The 16,791-nt window shown below is 42.2% G+C and overlaps 2 protein-coding genes and 5 non-coding genes across 9 annotated transcripts; 3 read left to right on the forward strand and 4 right to left on the reverse strand.

The window, feature by feature from the left end:
* Positions 1-158: 158 nt before the first annotated feature.
* Positions 159-457, reverse strand: LOC147139597 (signal recognition particle RNA). The gene has a single exon (XR_015088841.1).
* A 1,457-nt stretch (positions 458-1,914) lies between these two features.
* On the forward strand, positions 1,915-2,213 carry LOC147139598 (signal recognition particle RNA). Its single transcript, XR_015088833.1, has one exon.
* Positions 2,214-2,775: 562 nt separating this feature from the next.
* LOC147139599 (signal recognition particle RNA) lies at positions 2,776-3,074 on the reverse strand. Its single transcript, XR_015088831.1, has one exon.
* An 840-nt stretch (positions 3,075-3,914) lies between these two features.
* Positions 3,915-4,213, forward strand: LOC147139600 (signal recognition particle RNA). The gene has a single exon (XR_015088835.1).
* Positions 4,214-4,976: 763 nt separating this feature from the next.
* On the reverse strand, positions 4,977-5,275 carry LOC147139601 (signal recognition particle RNA). The gene has a single exon (XR_015088832.1).
* A 467-nt stretch (positions 5,276-5,742) lies between these two features.
* Positions 5,743-12,423, reverse strand: ttl (tubulin tyrosine ligase). Its single transcript, XM_086046017.1, has 7 exons — positions 11,675-12,423; positions 11,377-11,455; positions 11,047-11,279; positions 10,088-10,223; positions 9,736-10,005; positions 7,556-7,699; positions 5,743-7,260 (listed from the first exon to the last, which is right to left on the reverse strand). Exons 1-7 carry the CDS (start codon positions 11,841-11,843, stop codon positions 7,068-7,070), a joined length of 1,224 nt encoding a protein of 407 aa, XP_085902143.1. The 5' UTR covers positions 11,844-12,423; the 3' UTR covers positions 5,743-7,067.
* A 249-nt stretch (positions 12,424-12,672) lies between these two features.
* fignl1 (fidgetin-like 1) lies at positions 12,673-16,545 on the forward strand. 3 transcript variants are annotated; one of them, XM_086046113.1, is made up of 2 exons: positions 12,673-12,860; positions 13,908-16,545. In XM_086046113.1, the coding sequence occupies exon 2, from the start codon at positions 13,925-13,927 to the stop codon at positions 15,842-15,844; it is 1,920 nt and encodes a 639-aa protein (XP_085902239.1). In that variant the 5' UTR covers positions 12,673-12,860; positions 13,908-13,924; the 3' UTR covers positions 15,845-16,545. The 3 variants fall into 3 exon arrangements, with proteins under 3 accessions (XP_085902239.1, XP_085902240.1, XP_085902238.1); XM_086046114.1 differs by lacking the exon at positions 12,673-12,860 and adding an exon at positions 13,000-13,082; XM_086046112.1 differs by lacking the exon at positions 12,673-12,860 and adding an exon at positions 13,016-13,172.
* The last annotated feature ends 246 nt before the right edge of the window (positions 16,546-16,791 follow it).

The raw sequence follows: 16,791 nt of genomic DNA on the forward strand, positions 1-16,791 counted from the left end.
TTCTGTGTAGTTGTGTTTCTCTTCCAGGAGGTGGCAGTGTTTAAAAAGACCCAAACCTGATTTTTATGAAGAAAGAAATTGAGTTTAAGGTTTTGTTTGATGTAAACGTATATGTCATGTGCAGTGTTGTGTGTTTTGGGTAAATCGAGAAGAAGTATAAAAGACTGTGTCTTGTTGTATTGCTCAGGCTGTACTGCAGCGTCTATTCACAGGTGCGAACCCGCTACTGAGCGGTACGGGGACTTTGACCTGCTCCGTTTCCGACCTGGGCCGGTGCACCCCTCCTTAGGCGACCTGGTGGTCCCGAGCTCACCCGGGAGCACCATATCGACACCGATCTTAGCGCGGACACCCGCTCGACATAGTCCGCTGCAGCTCAGAACCCCTGAGCTCAAACCATCCGCCAGCCTCAGCCTCCCGGTAGCTTGGATTACAGGCGCGCGCCACCGCACCCGGCGAGAAACAGCGGCACTGGTGTTGCTTTTCACTGGAGTGGAGTCACAAAGAGGACGTGCTCAGCACGACGATCACACAAGAATCAGTAGCTTTCATGCACAAAAGAAACAACACATAATAATTAAAGCTTACAACAATTTGAGCCAAACCTTTAAAATGCATACAAACGCCTTAACCCTTGTGTTGTTTTCAGGTCAAATTTGACCGTTTTTAAAGTTGTATCTCTGAAAATTGTCGTGAATTTGTTCGGATTGACCTAAAATTCCATGACAAATTCTAGATACACTGTATATAAATTGAGAGATGGTGCACCATAAAAATAACCAAGGGAAGCAAACAATACTGGCGATGAATGCAGTTGACAAGGGGCACATTGTAAGGTTTTAATTTCTTCACTTATGCCCTCAGGAGACGCTCCCCTCAAAAAATTGACCATGGTGGGGACGATCATTAAGAACACAATACTTATTACACAAAATGAACTCAACATGCAAGGGTTATTCTCTCTCTTTTTTTTTAATTGGCTTAACACTCGCGGATTCGACTGGAAGTCCCAATTCCACCGGCAGGCGCTTCACTTGACAAAGTTACTGAACGACGTGTTTGATCAATAAGATAAAATATGATTAAAAACAAAATGATTCAAATGCATTATTTAAGACAGCAACTCAAGGGCTGTTCATGAGAACTCCAACTTGGAACACAATATTACATACAGTATACATATACAGAGTAGCCTACTGATTTTTTTAAATAGAATGATGTCACATATCAGTTGGGGTTGATTTTTTACTTTTATATTATTTTTACAAAACCATGTCATCAGACGTGTTCCATATCCTCCACCACTATTTTTATTTTATTTATTTATTTTTATTTATTTATTGTCAGAATATACCATTTTACAATTCAATAACATTTCCTTTGTCAACAATGAACAATGAATGAGTTAAAAACATAAAAAAAATATGTAAACAATCAGACATCCCAGTACAATTCCACCATAAACAAAATGTCGACAGACTTCAACTAAACAACTTAGAATATATTTCAAGAATTCTTTTTACCTTTCTTGTTATCGACAAATTTAAGAGACTCAATGTAACAATCAATATCCATAAAAAAAAAACTTAAAACATGGCGTGAATTTAAAGAATTGGGCTTTGTGAATATGAAATTTCCCTAACAAAATAAAAAGACCAAGAATATTGCAAATTTCTGTATCTTTTTAAACAAAATAAGTGTTAATATTTTTACCCTCAATCTTTACACAATGTGACCTTATGGGAAATATGTCTTTACATCTTTCCAGAATTTGACACTAAAGGGACACCTATAGAAAAGATGAGTTACACATTCTTGATCAGTCCCACAACATATATTCTACCACTGTTGCCATACGCCATACGTCATATGCAATCAAGTCAAATGCGCTACGAGTGCCGCCCGCTGTTTCTCGCCGGGTGCGGTGGCGTGCGCCTGTAATCCAAGCTACCGGGAGGCTGAGGCTGTCGGATGGTTTGAGCTCAGGGGTTCTGAGCTGCAGCAGACTATGTCGAGCGGGTGTCCGCGCTAAGTTCGGTATCGATATGGTGCTCCCGGGGGAGCTCGGGACCACCAGGTCGCCTGAGGAGGGGTGCACCGGCCCAGGTCGGAAACGGAGCAGGTCAAAGCCCCCGTACTGTTCAGTAGCGGGATCGCACCTGTGAATAGACGCTGTAGTGCAGCCTTGTCAATACAACAAGACGCAGTCTTTTATTCTTCGTATCTCTTACAATGCGCGCGCGGCGACAGCACATTATTTGAGCATAAACAAACAAATGGGGGAGAGTCGGGTCATTTGTGCCAAGGGGCAAGTAGTGCCACCCCTGTTATTTAAAAGAACGTATAAGTTGGTCATGTGACCACATATTTTTGAAGAGGCGTCCAAATAAATACAAAACTAAATGTATTACTGCAGTTAAAAATACATTTACTTATATTTTATTTAATTGCTTCCAATTATATTTTTGTATTTGTTTTTATTTTAACTTTTATTTAATTTTGAGTTTTGCAATTTTGGTCCTCCTTAGCCGACAACTTGACCCCTCTGAAGCTGAGAGATAACCAGAAGAAATCTGACTAGACTGTAGTGAGTTATTCAGAGCATCTGTTCCATTCAAAATACTTCAGGCCGCAAATGAAACTGCTGATATGGCGCAGGTAGCCAATAGGATAACCGCTTGCCCTTCTAAAAATCTGATGATCACATTTTTATTTTGTATTGGTATATTTATTTAATTCTTATTCTGTGTAGTTGTGTTTCTCTTCCAGAAGTATAAAAGACTGTGTCTAGTTGTATTGACCAGGCTGCACTGCAGCGTCTACTCACAGGTGCGATCCCGCTACTGAACGGTACGGGGGATTTGACCTGCTCCGTTTCCGACCTGGGCCGGTGCACCCCTCCTTAGGCGACCTGGTGGTCCCGAGCTCACCCGGGAGCACCATATCGACACCGATCTTAGCGCGGACACCCGCTCGACATAGTCCGCTGCAGCTCAGAACCCCTGAGCTCAAACCATCCGCCAGCCTCAGCCTCCCGGTAGCTTGGATTACAGGCGCGCGCCACCGCACCCGGCGAGAAACAGCGGCACTGGTGTTGCTTTTCACTGGAGTGGAGTCACAAAGGACGCTCAGCACGACGATCACACAAGAATCAGTAGGTTTCATGCACAAAAGAAACAACAAATAATCATTCAAGCTTACAACAAATTGAGCCAATTCTTTAAAATGTCTTAAATAATGCATTTGAATCATTTTGTTTTTAATCATATTTTATCTTATTGATCAAACATGTCTTTCAGTAACTTTGTCAAGTGAAGCGCCTGCCAGTGAAATTGGGACTTCCAGTCGAATCCGGGAGTGTTAAGACAATTTTTAAAAAAGAGAGAGAATAACCCTTGCATGTTGAGTTCATTTTGTGTAATAAGTATTGTGTTCTTAATGATCGTCCCCACCATGGTCAATTTTTTGAGGGGAGCGTCTCCTGAGGGCATAAGTGAAGAAGTTAAAACCTTACAATGTGGCCCTTGTCAACTACATTCCTCGCCTGCAGTATTGTTTGCTTCCCTTGGCTATTTTCTGATGCACCATCTCTCAATTTATATACAGTGTATTTAGAATTTGTCACGGAATTTTAGGTCAATCCGAACAAATTCACTACAATTTTCAGAGATACAACTTTAAAAACGGTCAAATTTGACCTGAAAACAACACAAGGGTTAAGGCGTTTGTATGCATTTTAAAGGTTTGGCTCAAATTGTTGTAAGCTTTAATTATTATTTGTTGTTTCTTTTGTGCATGAAAGCTACTGATTCTTGTGTGATCGTCGTGCTGACGTCCGATTCAAGGCCGCCAGAGAGCACGTCTTCCTTGTGACTCCACTCCAGTGAAAAGCAACACCAGTGGCGCTGTTTCTCGCCGAGTGCGGTGGCGCGCGCCAGTAATCCAAGCTACCGGGAGGCTGAGGCTGTCGGATGGTTTGAGCTCAGGGGTTCTGAGCTGCAGCGGACTATGTCGAGCGGGTGTCCGCGCTAAGTTCGGTATCGATATGGTGCTTCCGGGGGAGCTCGGGACCACCAGGTCGTCTGAGGAGGGGTGCACCGGCCCAGGTCGGAAACGGAGCAGGTCAAAGTCCCCGTACCGCTCAGTAGCGGGTTCGCACCTGTGAATAGAGGCTGCAGTACAGCCTAAGCAATACAACTAGACGCAGTCTTTTATACTTCGTCTCAATTTACCCCAAAACACACAACACTGCACATGACATGTTTACATCAAACAAAACCTTCAAACTCAATTTCTTTCTTCACAAAAATCAGGTTTGGGTCTTGTGAACACTGTCACCTCCTGGAAGAGAAACACAACTACACAGAATAAGAATTAAATACATATATCAATACAAAATATAAATGTGATCACCAGATTTTTAGAAGGGCAAGCGGTTATCCTATTGGCTACCTGCGCCAAATCAGCCGTTTCATTTGCGGCTTGGGTTTCAACTCCTTGAGGAGTTTGAAAGAGCTAGTAGTGAAAACGGTGCAACAGGGGAAGACCGTATGTTAGGTTAGAAATGAGATGAAGATCTGCAGTATAAATATATGTGTAACAAACAAATAGGTTAATATAATATAGTTAAATATACATTTAGTCATGTTTTATTTCATTTCTTCCAATTATTTGTTTTTATTTTCACTTTTATTTGAGTTCTTTGCAGTTTTGGTCCTCCATAGCCGACGACCTGACCCCTCTGAAGCTGAGGGATAACCAGAGGAAATCTGACAAGATTGTGATGAGTTATTCAGAGCATCTGTTTGAGTCAAAATACGTCAGGCCGCAAATGAAACTGCTGATTTGGTGCAGGTAGCCAATAGGATAATCGCTTGATCTTCTAAAAATCTGTTGATGACATTTGTATTTTGTATTGGCATATTTATTTAATTCTCATACTGTGTAGTTGTTTTGGGTAAATCGAGAAGAAGTATAAAAGACTGTGTCTTGTTGTATTGACCAGGCTGCACTGCAGCGTCTATTCACAGGTGCGATCCCGCTACTGAGCGGTACGGGGGCTTTGACCTGCTCCGTTTCCGACCTGGGCCGATGCACCCCTCCTTGGGCGACCTGGTGGTCCCGAGCTCCCCCGGGAGCACCATATCGATACCGAACTTAGCGCGGACACCCGCTCGACATAGTCCGCTGCAGCTCAGAACCCCTGAGCTCAAACCATCCGCCAGCCTCAGCCTCCTGGTAGCTTGGATTACAGGTGCGCGCCACCGCACTCGGCGAAAAACAGCGGCACTCGTGTTGCTTTTGACTACAGTGGAGTCACAAAGAAGACTGGTGCGGATTGACCTAATATTCCATGACAAATTCCTAGAAATGTATAAATTGGGAGATGGTGTTCCTGAAAAGAACCAAGGGAAGCAAACGATATTGGCGATGGTTGCAGTTGGCAAGGGGCACATTGGTTTTAATTTCTTCAAAGACTTGTTTGATTAATGAGATAAAATATTATTAAAATTGAAATAATTCAAATGTATTATTTATGTGACAGACACTAAAGCCCTGTTCGTGAGAACATCAACTTGTAACACAAAATAATATATAGAGTAGCCTACTGCATTTTTTTTATAGGATGATGTCACATATACACTTGGTGTTGATGTTTTACTTGTTTTTCTCATATAAAACCACTAGTGTCTCATAGATGGCATGGGTACATTCTATTACAGCTATTTGAATGACAGAGGCTTATGCGAGGGTCATGTTTTTATTCGGGAATACATTTTATGACAAACGACCATGCAACATTTGTCGAACAGACTAGCAAACGAAAACACAACACCACATCCTTCTATAACACTCAATCTTAGATCAGTTCATTTACTTATTCAGATTACAGCACAGGACTGGAAAATCTATATAACATACAGCATAATTTAATCTTTGGTTGGGATGAAGGCATGTGAAAACAGTCAAACAAACATGGTAACATGAGTTGGATGTACAATATATGAAAAAAAAAACATTTAAATTTAAGATTTTGTTTACAAGGAAATTTACAGCAGTTAAGAATACAAATGCTTTTTAAAAGATGAAAATCTACACACAACCCCCTCTAAGGCACCTTTTGCCCAATGCAAAAAAAAATTGCTACAACACAACAACAACAAAATCAGACATCAATTTGTCATCATAATAACATGGTTAAACAAACTTTAACCTACAACATGGGGAACCTATCAGTGCTCTCACAACAAGCTTTTCATCTTTTCTGCTTCAAGAAGACTGTTCTGCTTAATACAGGAATAGATTCATTGTTCATTCATGAATAAAACTGAAACTGTCTTCCATGACTAATCCAGACATTCTGGATTAAGGTGCCCACATACCCAATTTCCATTCTTCAGAATTTAACGTAAACTGAGTGACTTAAACTTAAATAATGTTGACCTATGACAAAACATAACAACTAGCTAAATACCAGAAGCAAACATCAAAGACTAAAAGAGATTAGGAATAAGAAATCAATAAAATGAGGAGCAGGCTAATTACTAATACGTCTAAAGGAACAAAACATATTCGTTGTGGGAAATCAGTCATTAGTTGGTGAGATAACTGACACAGTTGAATATAAATGGAGCCGGTGTGAGTACTTTACTGGATAAAGTTGCAGTAACCTAGACAGCGTCCTTGCTCACTAGCCCCCTCTGCTGACTGTAGTGCCAACGTGTGTCTCCCCATACACTTGCAGAGAAATGTTGGTGGCTTGTTACGTTAGCAGTTGCACCGCTGGAAATGTAAGGCACAAGTTTATCTTGAGCTTCTGCACTTACTCAAGACTCCCAACTATCTGTCAGGGGTGGAAAGGAAGAATTACGGTCCCTAAAGTACACTCAGAATGTTTGGTATCTTTTCATTTTGTTTTGCTCTTCAAATTAACAAACATAGTACACCATCTGCAAATCGAATACACACATGCATGAAAGACGAGACACAATAAACGCCCAAATTACAATTGATGGCCTTTGCTGCTTCCAGCAGTGAGGACAGTAGGATGGTGATTTTCCTTGTGCTTAAAGTCGAGTAAAAGGGCCAACGTGAAGCGGCCCTCTCAGTTTGGGTGAGGAGCAAGCGTTGGTTGAGAACAGGGAGGATGGAGAGGAAGAATAAGGCGAAGACGATGAGGAGTCACCACTATTGTTCGGGGTGAAGACACTGGAAATGGCTACATCCACTATGCCTTGACACAGCTCAGGGTACAGCTTCCTACAGGAGCAGTATAAAGGAAAGACAGTGTCAGTAAGCGTAGTGTGAGAGTATGGTTACTTTGGAATAATATGACTCAAGTCAAAGCATAAAGCATTTTGAATCAAAACGACTACAATTCATTCCAAAAGTTACTTAAGTAGACGTAACAGAGTAAATGTAGAGCGTTACCACTTTCAACGCACCTCTGGCTATCAGAAACTATTGTCATCTCCATGAAATGACATCAATTTAACAGCTGCAATAATTACACTTGTGAAAACGTGTTTTTCTGCAAATACGTGTTGCTACTGACTGTGCACAGGCGGGTGCTCCGTTGATCTCAATGAGCCACACTTTGAAGTTCACATCCACCATGAAGTCGAATCCAAACAGCTGGAAGCTCTGATAGGAAAGGTGCTTGGTGCTGATTGTTGGTTCAATGCATGCCAGACAGCTCCTGAAAAACCACGCCGCCAAAAAGTTTCACATTCTATTCATTGTATTTATTGGACAATATTAAATGTAAAAAAAAAAAGTTGAATTGGCCAACGGAATGGTCCATGGCACTCTGTGAAGATGTAAGAAGGAGAATTCTCTCAGCTGTTCTCTTTTATTTGTGTGTGTGGGGGGGGGGGGGGGGGGGGGGGGGGTCTTGTGTTGGCTTTTTAAACAGCACTGTGCTGTTGATGCCAGAAGGTTGGGACAAGCGGTGGTTGTAAACATAAAAAGAGATCGATTATTCACTGTCATTAAGGGCGCCTGGGTGTGCTTCAAGGGGGTTTGGCTCTTACTGGCTCCCACGTAACTCAAGCCCTGCTTTCGACTCCAAGAACATGTTGCTGGTGACAACTGTGCTCAGGCTGCTTTGCTGACAGTCCTACAAGTGCACTGCACAAAGAGGATGAAATAATGAAGAAGACTACAACTGTGGATGGATAAATTCTGCCTAAAATGGGAGAAAAGTGTCTGTATTAAAAAATATATAAACAGTATACATGTTACTTTTGTAGACCACACCCACCATACCATGGTAAATGAACGCCCTTTTTTTTATTCCAAATGGACAACACTCTAGTCTGCACACAAAGTTAATTACTTAATGATTTGTACAATAAACAGCCTCCAGCATTTCCCACTCCATGTGCAAAGCACAGGGTATAAATGACCAAGGGTTACAAAACATGTCCATGTGTTTGTGGTCCAAAACCATCAAGGGAAAAACAGGAGAAAGTTGCAACAAGTGGACAGCTTATTAAAGCGGAAGTCAACGCAAACATTTTTTTTTTCCAAGAATATGTTCTATGCAAGCCCACTAGTTGAAACAGGGCATTCTGATCAATATTGCGTTTGTGCAATAAGTGTTAATGCACTCGTTTTTAGCCATCTCTGGAGGCGGCCATTTTGTCTTCTGTCGAATGAAAATGACATCACAACTGCCTACAACCACCAATCACGGCTCAGATTCAGAAAACAGGTCAGCCGTGATTGGTGGTTGTGAGCAGTTGTGATGTCATTTTCAGTCGACAGAAGACAAAATTGCCGCCCCCAGAGATGGCTAAAAACGAGTGCATTTTGCTGCTTAGCTTATTTTCCACAAACGCAAAATTAATCAGAATGACGTGCTTCAACTAGTGGGCCTGCTGGGAACATATTCTTGAAAAAAATATGTTTGGGTTGACTTCCACTTTAAGCAAAAGGGACTTCTAATTGCTTGTATACAAATACTTGGGTCCCTGAAGTGCCAGTCCACTTATGAAGAAAAATAAAATGTGTGCACGATCTTCTGATGTTGGATAATTTACACAACACCGCCCCCACACCAAGACTCTCCACCATCAACTTGGCAGCTACCTGTGTAAAGACCAATTGCAAGCTGAGTCTGGCCCACATGAAACCACTATCACATAAAAGCCAAAAGCTAAGCAGAGCTGCAGCATTTTGGTCTGAGTAGATTAGCGTTAGCTTCCCAGAACAAGCACATACTCAATTGCTGGGTGAAGTTGCAGACTTGCTAGTAGTAGAGGGGCGTTTCAATCAGCCAAAAAGGTAACAAAATTGCTAATAGCAATATAGAAATTGGTATTTATCTTTAAATATCTTTCTATGTTTAAGCATTAATCTGTGTTTCTTTTCAAGGCCAATATTGTAAAATGAGATTAAAATGCTAAAGTGTTTTGGGATGAGATTTCAGGGTACATTTAGGGTTTTAAACTGTTAATTGTAGATGAAAGAAAAATTGGGGGTAGTGTCTACTTTCTCACATTTTTGCTATTTGCAGCAGGTCTTGGTCACGAACTCCCTTATGTTCATATTGTATGCGTATTTTCTTTTTGAAAGACAATTATTGTTATTGGAATATGACACTGACTGTGTTGCTTTTGTTATTGCCTGAAACAAATAAAAATGACAATGACATGAAATGAAAATTACATGTGGTTCTCTCTTTTTCAGCAGTTTTGTCCGTAAAAATGAAAGAAAGCAATGTACACCTACTTGATGATTTGCTTGATCTGGGGTAATATGGTGGACTCTAGGGTGACACTATGAGTGTTGAGCAGGTACAGACGAAACTCGTCAAAAAACATCTCGTTCCCTTCCTCATAGCGGCCGTAGTTCTGCGAATGCTCTTCCTGGATGCAGTGGTTTGTCAGGTGGCTGGTCATATCCTGGAGGTCGGAGCTGTTGTACGGCTCAGAAGAAGTCCGCAGCACGCCCTCCCGATACAAATAGATGTTGTAATGGTGATCCACAAGGACCCAGCTCCTGGTAATACCGTATCATAAACTCTTAGTCTGTAGCAGTGTAGACTTTCTCTGTGAGTTTCTCAAAAACATTCAAGACTTGCCTGATGTCAAACTTGCGATGTCCAGGTTGCAGAAGTAAAGGTTTCTCCAGGTACTTCTGAATAACATGAACCTGTCCTTGATTGTCAATGTACTCCAGTAGTTGGTTAGCATCATGTGATATTAGAATACCAGCACCTGTTGCAAGAAATGTTGTTGTTCAAAGCTACATGTCAAAATGGAAAGCCATTTGAGCATGAATTCTATATCATTGATATTCGTCTTAAGGTCCATGTATTAGTATGCTCTTTGCCCTCACTGGTAAGACAATTCAGCATACTAGTAGAACAACTAAGCCGCACTCATAGAACGACGGCCATACTACTAATGTTGATTTCCTTCCACTACAATAAGTATGCCATTTCTGCACACTAGTGTAACAACTTTAGGGATACATGTCTACTAATTAGGCCTAGCAGTGTTACTAGTGCAGCACCGTAGCTTAATAGTAAGGTTTAATTCTGTACAGGTAGGTCAAAAGTGAAACTAATAATCCAAAAAGCAAACAAAACAATACTAATAGGACACAGTTGTCATGTACACTTAATTCTTCCTAATTCATAGCTGGGTTCTCCTTCTGCTGTAATGGAATTTCCAGCCGCTGTAATGTAATTTCCAGCTAGACTGTACTGGTAAACTGTATCACTTTAGCACTCAGTTTCTGCTGATGAACTACATTACATTTATGCTATTTTAGCGCTGAGCGTGTCTTCTTTGTCCTGACTCCTACCCTACTCTCGCTTGCTGTGTGTTTTGCACATATAGTTACTCAGCAATGTCCTTTCACTTATTTAGCTATATTGACTGATCCCAAATAGATTTATATACAATCTTCATTTGCTATCCAGTATTTTGCAGGAAGTAGTTTCCCATCTGGCTTGCTCCTATTAAGATGCCATACTCTTAGACATTAATGATACGATACGATCGTATCGAACAAAATATGTAATAAATATTCCACCTTTAGCTCCAGCAGATGACTTGGCTATCCACACAGTCCCCTCCCCACTTTCTTTTTTGGAGTGATAGGATGCCAAGAAAACTTCACGCTCATCCGTCTTGGGATTGCTCTTCAGATGGCTGAGGCCATTTGTAGCAGGAGCCACAGGAGTGTTGAGGTTGGTGGGATAGATGATGTAGGATTCCGGGAACCAGTTAGACGAATCAGAGAGCTCTGGGCTGGTCTTTATTAGCCTGATGATTTAAAAGTGTTCGAATAATTCTCATTGGGGGCACAAAACATATTGGTGAGTGGTAACTTCCAAAAGGCAATTGTATAAAATATACATACTTGACCAAAGATGCCTTCCTGCAAAGCTTGTCTGCCCCTCTGTAGTAATTCACCAGCTGCACTAGTCCGGGTTCATGACCTAAAGTAAAGTCCCAGTAAAAACATGTTTTAACCCAAAGATTTGAATGTTCACAAGATTTCACAGTTACTGAGATCCACTGGTGGAAGCATTGATACTCCACGGCTAGCAGCCCTGCACAGTCACTGCAGCTGTCTCGTCCTGAGTGGGTGGACCACAAATGTAGCGCATGCAGATTCTCTTTTCAGAATAACGATTCAAGGAGAAAACATACATTACCTAGACGCCCAAATGGTAGTCTGTTCCGTTCACCGAGCATCAAATTGAATCTGGGGTTGTCTCTTTTCAACCTCTTCCACTGACCAGTAGATAGGAGGATTTTGGAAACTTCTGCATAAACGGTGCTGTTGTCGTCCCGGGTGACAAAAGTGTACATCTGAGAGGCCATTGTCCAACGGTGGATGGAGATACGAATATCGTTGCAAAGACTATGAACCAAAATAACTTTTCTTGCTAGGGAGTTACTTGTCTGGTAGGCAGAGCAGCACACAGACGGTCAAGTGTTATCTCCCCTGGCCGGGCCATGGTGATGATGAGTCAGTAGTCATATCCAGTCCAAACGTTGCTATCACATCTGAATACGAGGATGTATGCCAAATGCAGACATGTCGCCACTACGTTACGACAAACCATTAGAAGTGAAAATGCAAAAATGGCTTATTACGCAGCAGACATCTACCCAGCAGTGTCCAGTAACACACGAAGGGTGTGACTGGGAGCAGACAGCAGTTCCACAGACTTGTCCAACATGGGCCGAAGAGCTGTCAGCATCCGGTTTTTGAGTCAAATGGTGCTAAATTAACTGATTTGATATACCATGTGATACAATCCTGAGAAAACAATTATAAACTAAGACAATTAAATGAATAGTTATGCCTTGGCTATCGATCAAGAATAGTGTTTTTTTACTCAACAACTACATGCGTTCCCATTCTGAAGCTATCGCCTCCTGTCGATGGATTATAACTTCATAGGTTGTGGTTAATGTAGTTTATGCTTGCGCTTAAAAACACGTTAATACATATTTTATATGTTTATATATATTCATGAATGTACTAAAATTATTGTAAACATTTTTTATATACATATATGGCGCGTTTTAAAAGCATATTGTTAGTTAGTTAGTGTAAAAGTGGACGTTTGACGTCATAAGTACTTCAATTCCCAGAATGCAAAGGGAAAGGGGAAACAAGTGAACAAACGCTTTTATGCACTTTCCAACACAAGATGGCACTACAGGTTTCAATACGCAGAAGTCAGTGGTTAGTTAGTGTATGGTGATTTTAGTGCTTCTTTAAGTGTGCAAAATTAAGCGTTGATAGTAAGTTAGTTGGTTGGTTGGTTGGTTGGTTGGTAGAGTGCGAAAATAAGAACAAAGTGTTCACAGAAGTCGAGCTTTCTCAAGGTGATGTTTAAAGTTTCGACATAATAATATTTTATATTCTTTATTGGTTTACTTACTTCCCACATCGTTGATTAGTGTTCAACATAATGTAATTTTCATTTTCCGATTGAATATTGTGCGTTCACTGCCGTGGTTAGTTTGTGGGGGGAGCTACATTCAACACTACCGGAAGTTGTGCGGTACAGGAAGCTAATGGTGGCGGAAACAAATAGTTTTGCAAACGTACGTGTTAACTGGACGTTTCATACGAGTAATACTAGCAGGAGTGGTATTTATATTTCGTAACAAAGTCGTGAGCGCATTCCGTTAATAGTAAGTGAGGCGCTTATTTGAAAGGCTTGTGTTGCGTGTCTTTATGTTCACCGTGTTTACATTGTAAGCAGACTGTTGCGTGCGTGAACTGGTTCGCACATCAGTTCTCTTCACTAAGTCTGTTGTTAAAATGATATATATAACCCAATTCATAGTTTATAAAATTTGAATGAAATGAAAATGGCAAATACCAACAGAGCAGCCTCTTGTATGGTGTTCGGGTCTGTGGGACCCACGTACAGTTTCTATCAAAAGAAAAATGACCCGAGGCATATCTCAAACCTTCTCCTCATGGTGTTATGGGATTTTCTTTTTTTTAAGTTACATTTTATTTCTTAAAAAAGGAGTAGCACATTGATTCATAAATGTGATCTAACAAAGGTAAAGGCAAATATTAACAAACTTTTGCTATTTATATGACTTACAATTGTGATGAAATAAACATCTGTTGAGTATTTTAACAGAGAATTATTTAATTGTGTTATTTTGAAAACCCTAAACTCTAGCGGCTCCACCAGACCCATCAACACTGGTTGAGTAACAAAAATACAAACACCATACAAGGGTTAACAGTGTTATAACTACTCATAGCAAATCCACTCACTTGTAATATTATCTGTGACCTATATGAGAATTTGATTTTTTTTTTTTTGCACTATCATAAAGCTGCAAATACTCTTAGCCCAGGCTTAGGTTTTGCATTTTTCATCACTTTTGCCCCATCTTCTTCACCAGGCTGGAACAGCCCAGGCATGAGTGGCGCACACCTGGACGAATGGCAGAGGAGGTCCTTTGACATTTCATCTGGCAATTGTACACCTGAACAGACGGCCGATGCCTACCGGGCCCACATCCTCTCCATTCAGTATGCATGGGCAAGTTCCCACCTCTCAGAGGCCGCCATGGGCAGCCTGCTCAGGACCTACTCGGAGCGCTATGCTGCAGTGCTGGACTCTGATGACCCCCGCTCAGGGCTTAACAACTATGCAGAGAGTGCGCTTCATCTGGCCCGTAATCAGAAGAATTACAGCGACAAATGGGAGTCATCCCTCACCATGGAGGGCATGCTCGACTTGCCCTGCGTGCAGAAGATGATTCAAGCAAGGGCAGGGGGAGAAGGCTCCCTAGTGGCGCCAGCAGATGTTAGCATTTCTGTCGGACAAGAGAGCAGCAGCATCAGCAGCTCCTTGTCTGCTACCACTTCTGCAGGCAGGTTAGAGGGCACATCCTTCAGACTTAATTGGCCACCACAAGCCAAAGAAGAGGCTAATAACACAGCCGCCGTTTCTGTGGATAGAGCAAAAACCTCTGAGGGCATGTCAGATAATACCTGCTCATCTTCACGTCCAAACACTAGAGTGCAGCCGGTGTTTAGTCATCCCCCGTCAGGTCCTCCTCAGAGCAACGTGCGCCCTGCAGGCAGCAACAATCAATCCGGTTTCTTTCTGACCTCCTATCCATCAAAACGGAAAAATGTTTACAGCACAGATGCAAGTGAAGGCGGGGGGCCACAAGCAGGGGCCGACCTAAGACCTACAAGTAACTTCAAATCAGCTCGTGAGCAGCTAATTGTGGATCAACACAAGAAACATTCCCATCAGCCCCAAAGAGGAGCGTCTCCTGCTGCGGCAGCAACTGTGAAGAAATCCCTGGGAGCCAACAGGCCTCGAGGTGCTTTTTCTAAATTTGTGTCTCCTATGCCACGACAGGACGAAGAGGAGGTTGCGCCAAGACCCAACTCCAATAAGGAACCACAGGTTCTGGATGAACGTCTGAAAAACTTTGAGCCGAAGATAGTGGAGTTGATCATGAGTGAGATCATGGACCACGGGCCCCCTGTGGTGTGGGAGGACATAGCAGGGCTGGAGTTTGCTAAAACCTCCATAAAGGAGATTGTTGTTTGGCCAATGTTGAGACCTGACATCTTTACAGGCCTTCGGGGTCCACCTAAGGGAATCCTGCTGTTTGGACCCCCCGGGACCGGGAAGACATTAATAGGCAAATGTATCGCTTGCCAGTCAGGTGCCACTTTCTTCAGCATCAGCGCGTCATCGCTCACATCCAAATGGGTGGGTGAGGGTGAAAAAATGGTGCGGGCTTTATTTGCCATCGCCCGCTGTCACCAACCCGCTGTCATTTTCATCGATGAAATTGACTCGCTGTTGTCCCAGCGCACTGACGGGGAGCACGACTCCTCACGCAGAATCAAGACGGAGTTTCTGGTTCAGCTGGATGGGGCCGCCACAGCCGCAGAGGACCGCATCCTGGTGGTGGGAGCCACCAACCGACCTCAGGAAATAGACGAGGCTGCCCGTCGTCGCCTGGCCAAGAGGTTGTACATCCCCCTTCCCGAGGGTCCCGCCCGGCAGCAGATAGTCACCAACCTCATGTCTCGCGAGAAGAACCAACTGAGATCGGAGGAGCTGGAGCGCATTGTAGCAAACACAGACGGCTTCTCCGGGGCAGACATGACACAACTGTGTCGAGAGGCGGCCTTGGGACCCATTCGCAGCATCCAGATAGGCGACATCGCCACCATCACGGCAGATCAGGTACGACCAATTCTCTACGGCGACTTCCAAGACGCTCTGAAGACGGTACGACCTAGCGTCTCATCTAAGGATCTAGAGCTGTATGAGGAGTGGAATAAGACATTTGGAAGTGGTCGATGATGGCCTTAATTCTAGAAAATACACCTTTAAAAGGGAAGCCAACCCCCCAAAAATCTTTGCAAAAATATATTCCATGCACCTTCACTACTTTAAACATAGCGTTCAGATTAATATTGTGTTTGTGGAATATGTGGTAATCAGCAAAATCCACATGTTTTTAGCCATCTCAGGGCTTTTGTCACTTCGGTCGACTGAAAATGACTTCAAGGTTGCTCAGCTTACCGATCACATCTTACCTGTTTACTGAAACTGAGCCATGATTGATCGTTATCTGAGCCCTGAGCATTTCTGATGTTATTTTCAGTTGACAAAAGTGACAAATTGGGCGCCCCCTGACTAAAACGAGTGGATTTTACTGCTTAACTCATATTCCACAAAAGCATTATTAATCAGAATGCCATGTTTCAACTAGTGGGTCTGCATTGGAACATTCATGTTCAGAAATGTTTTGGGTTGACTTCCTCTTTCAATAAAACAAGTGGCTTTGACTTTATAGCATTTCATAAATAATTGTCATTGTTGGAAACAGTTGGATAAATATTCTTTTTCGGTTACGAAGCAAATGTGCAAATGTTGCTATTTTTTTTTTTTTCTGAAATACTTAGAATATTCACAAATGTTCCAATGTAAGACTGGTTGTTTAAAGTTTGTGTTGCAGTGTTTTCTAAAATGTAATAAAATAAACTGCTTATAGCACTGTAGACATCTTAAGTTTTTCCACATTCTTTAAGAAATGCACATAGAACAAACCACTGTATTGTGTCAACAATATTTGCCTCATCCATCTGTGTGACACGCTCCAAAGATGGATGTGTTAATCATGTCCACGGAAGTTGAGTAACACACACAGCATCCTAAGAACTGTCCTCTTGCGTTCCTCTCTTCCTCTTATTGATAAAGACAGCAGTGGACAGCCCAGGACAATCGTTACTGCAACACATCTCAAG

The sequence above is a fragment of the Filicampus tigris genome, chromosome 11, assembly GCF_054856515.1.
Source record: "Filicampus tigris isolate MCC_2025a chromosome 11, RoL_Ftig_1.0, whole genome shotgun sequence".
NCBI classification, from domain to species: domain Eukaryota; kingdom Metazoa; phylum Chordata; class Actinopteri; order Syngnathiformes; family Syngnathidae; genus Filicampus; species Filicampus tigris.

What these genes read in the sequence shown, in the direction of transcription:
- fignl1 (XM_086046113.1), top strand. Translation starts at nt 13,925, where the DNA reads ATGAGTGGCGCACACCTGGACGAATGGCAGAGGAGGTCCTTTGACATT.
- ttl (XM_086046017.1), bottom strand. Translation starts at nt 11,843, where the DNA reads ATGGCCTCTCAGATGTACACTTTTGTCACCCGGGACGACAACAGCACC. An exon ending in GTCATCTGCTGGAGCTAAAG is followed by an intron (nt 10,224 to 11,046) that starts GTGGAATATTTA and finishes TTCTTGCAACAG; the next exon opens with GTGCTGGTATTCTAATATCA. An exon ending in CAGATCAAGCAAATCATCAA is followed by an intron (nt 7,700 to 9,735) that starts GTAGGTGTACAT and finishes GTGGTTTTTCAG; the next exon opens with GAGCTGTCTGGCATGCATTG.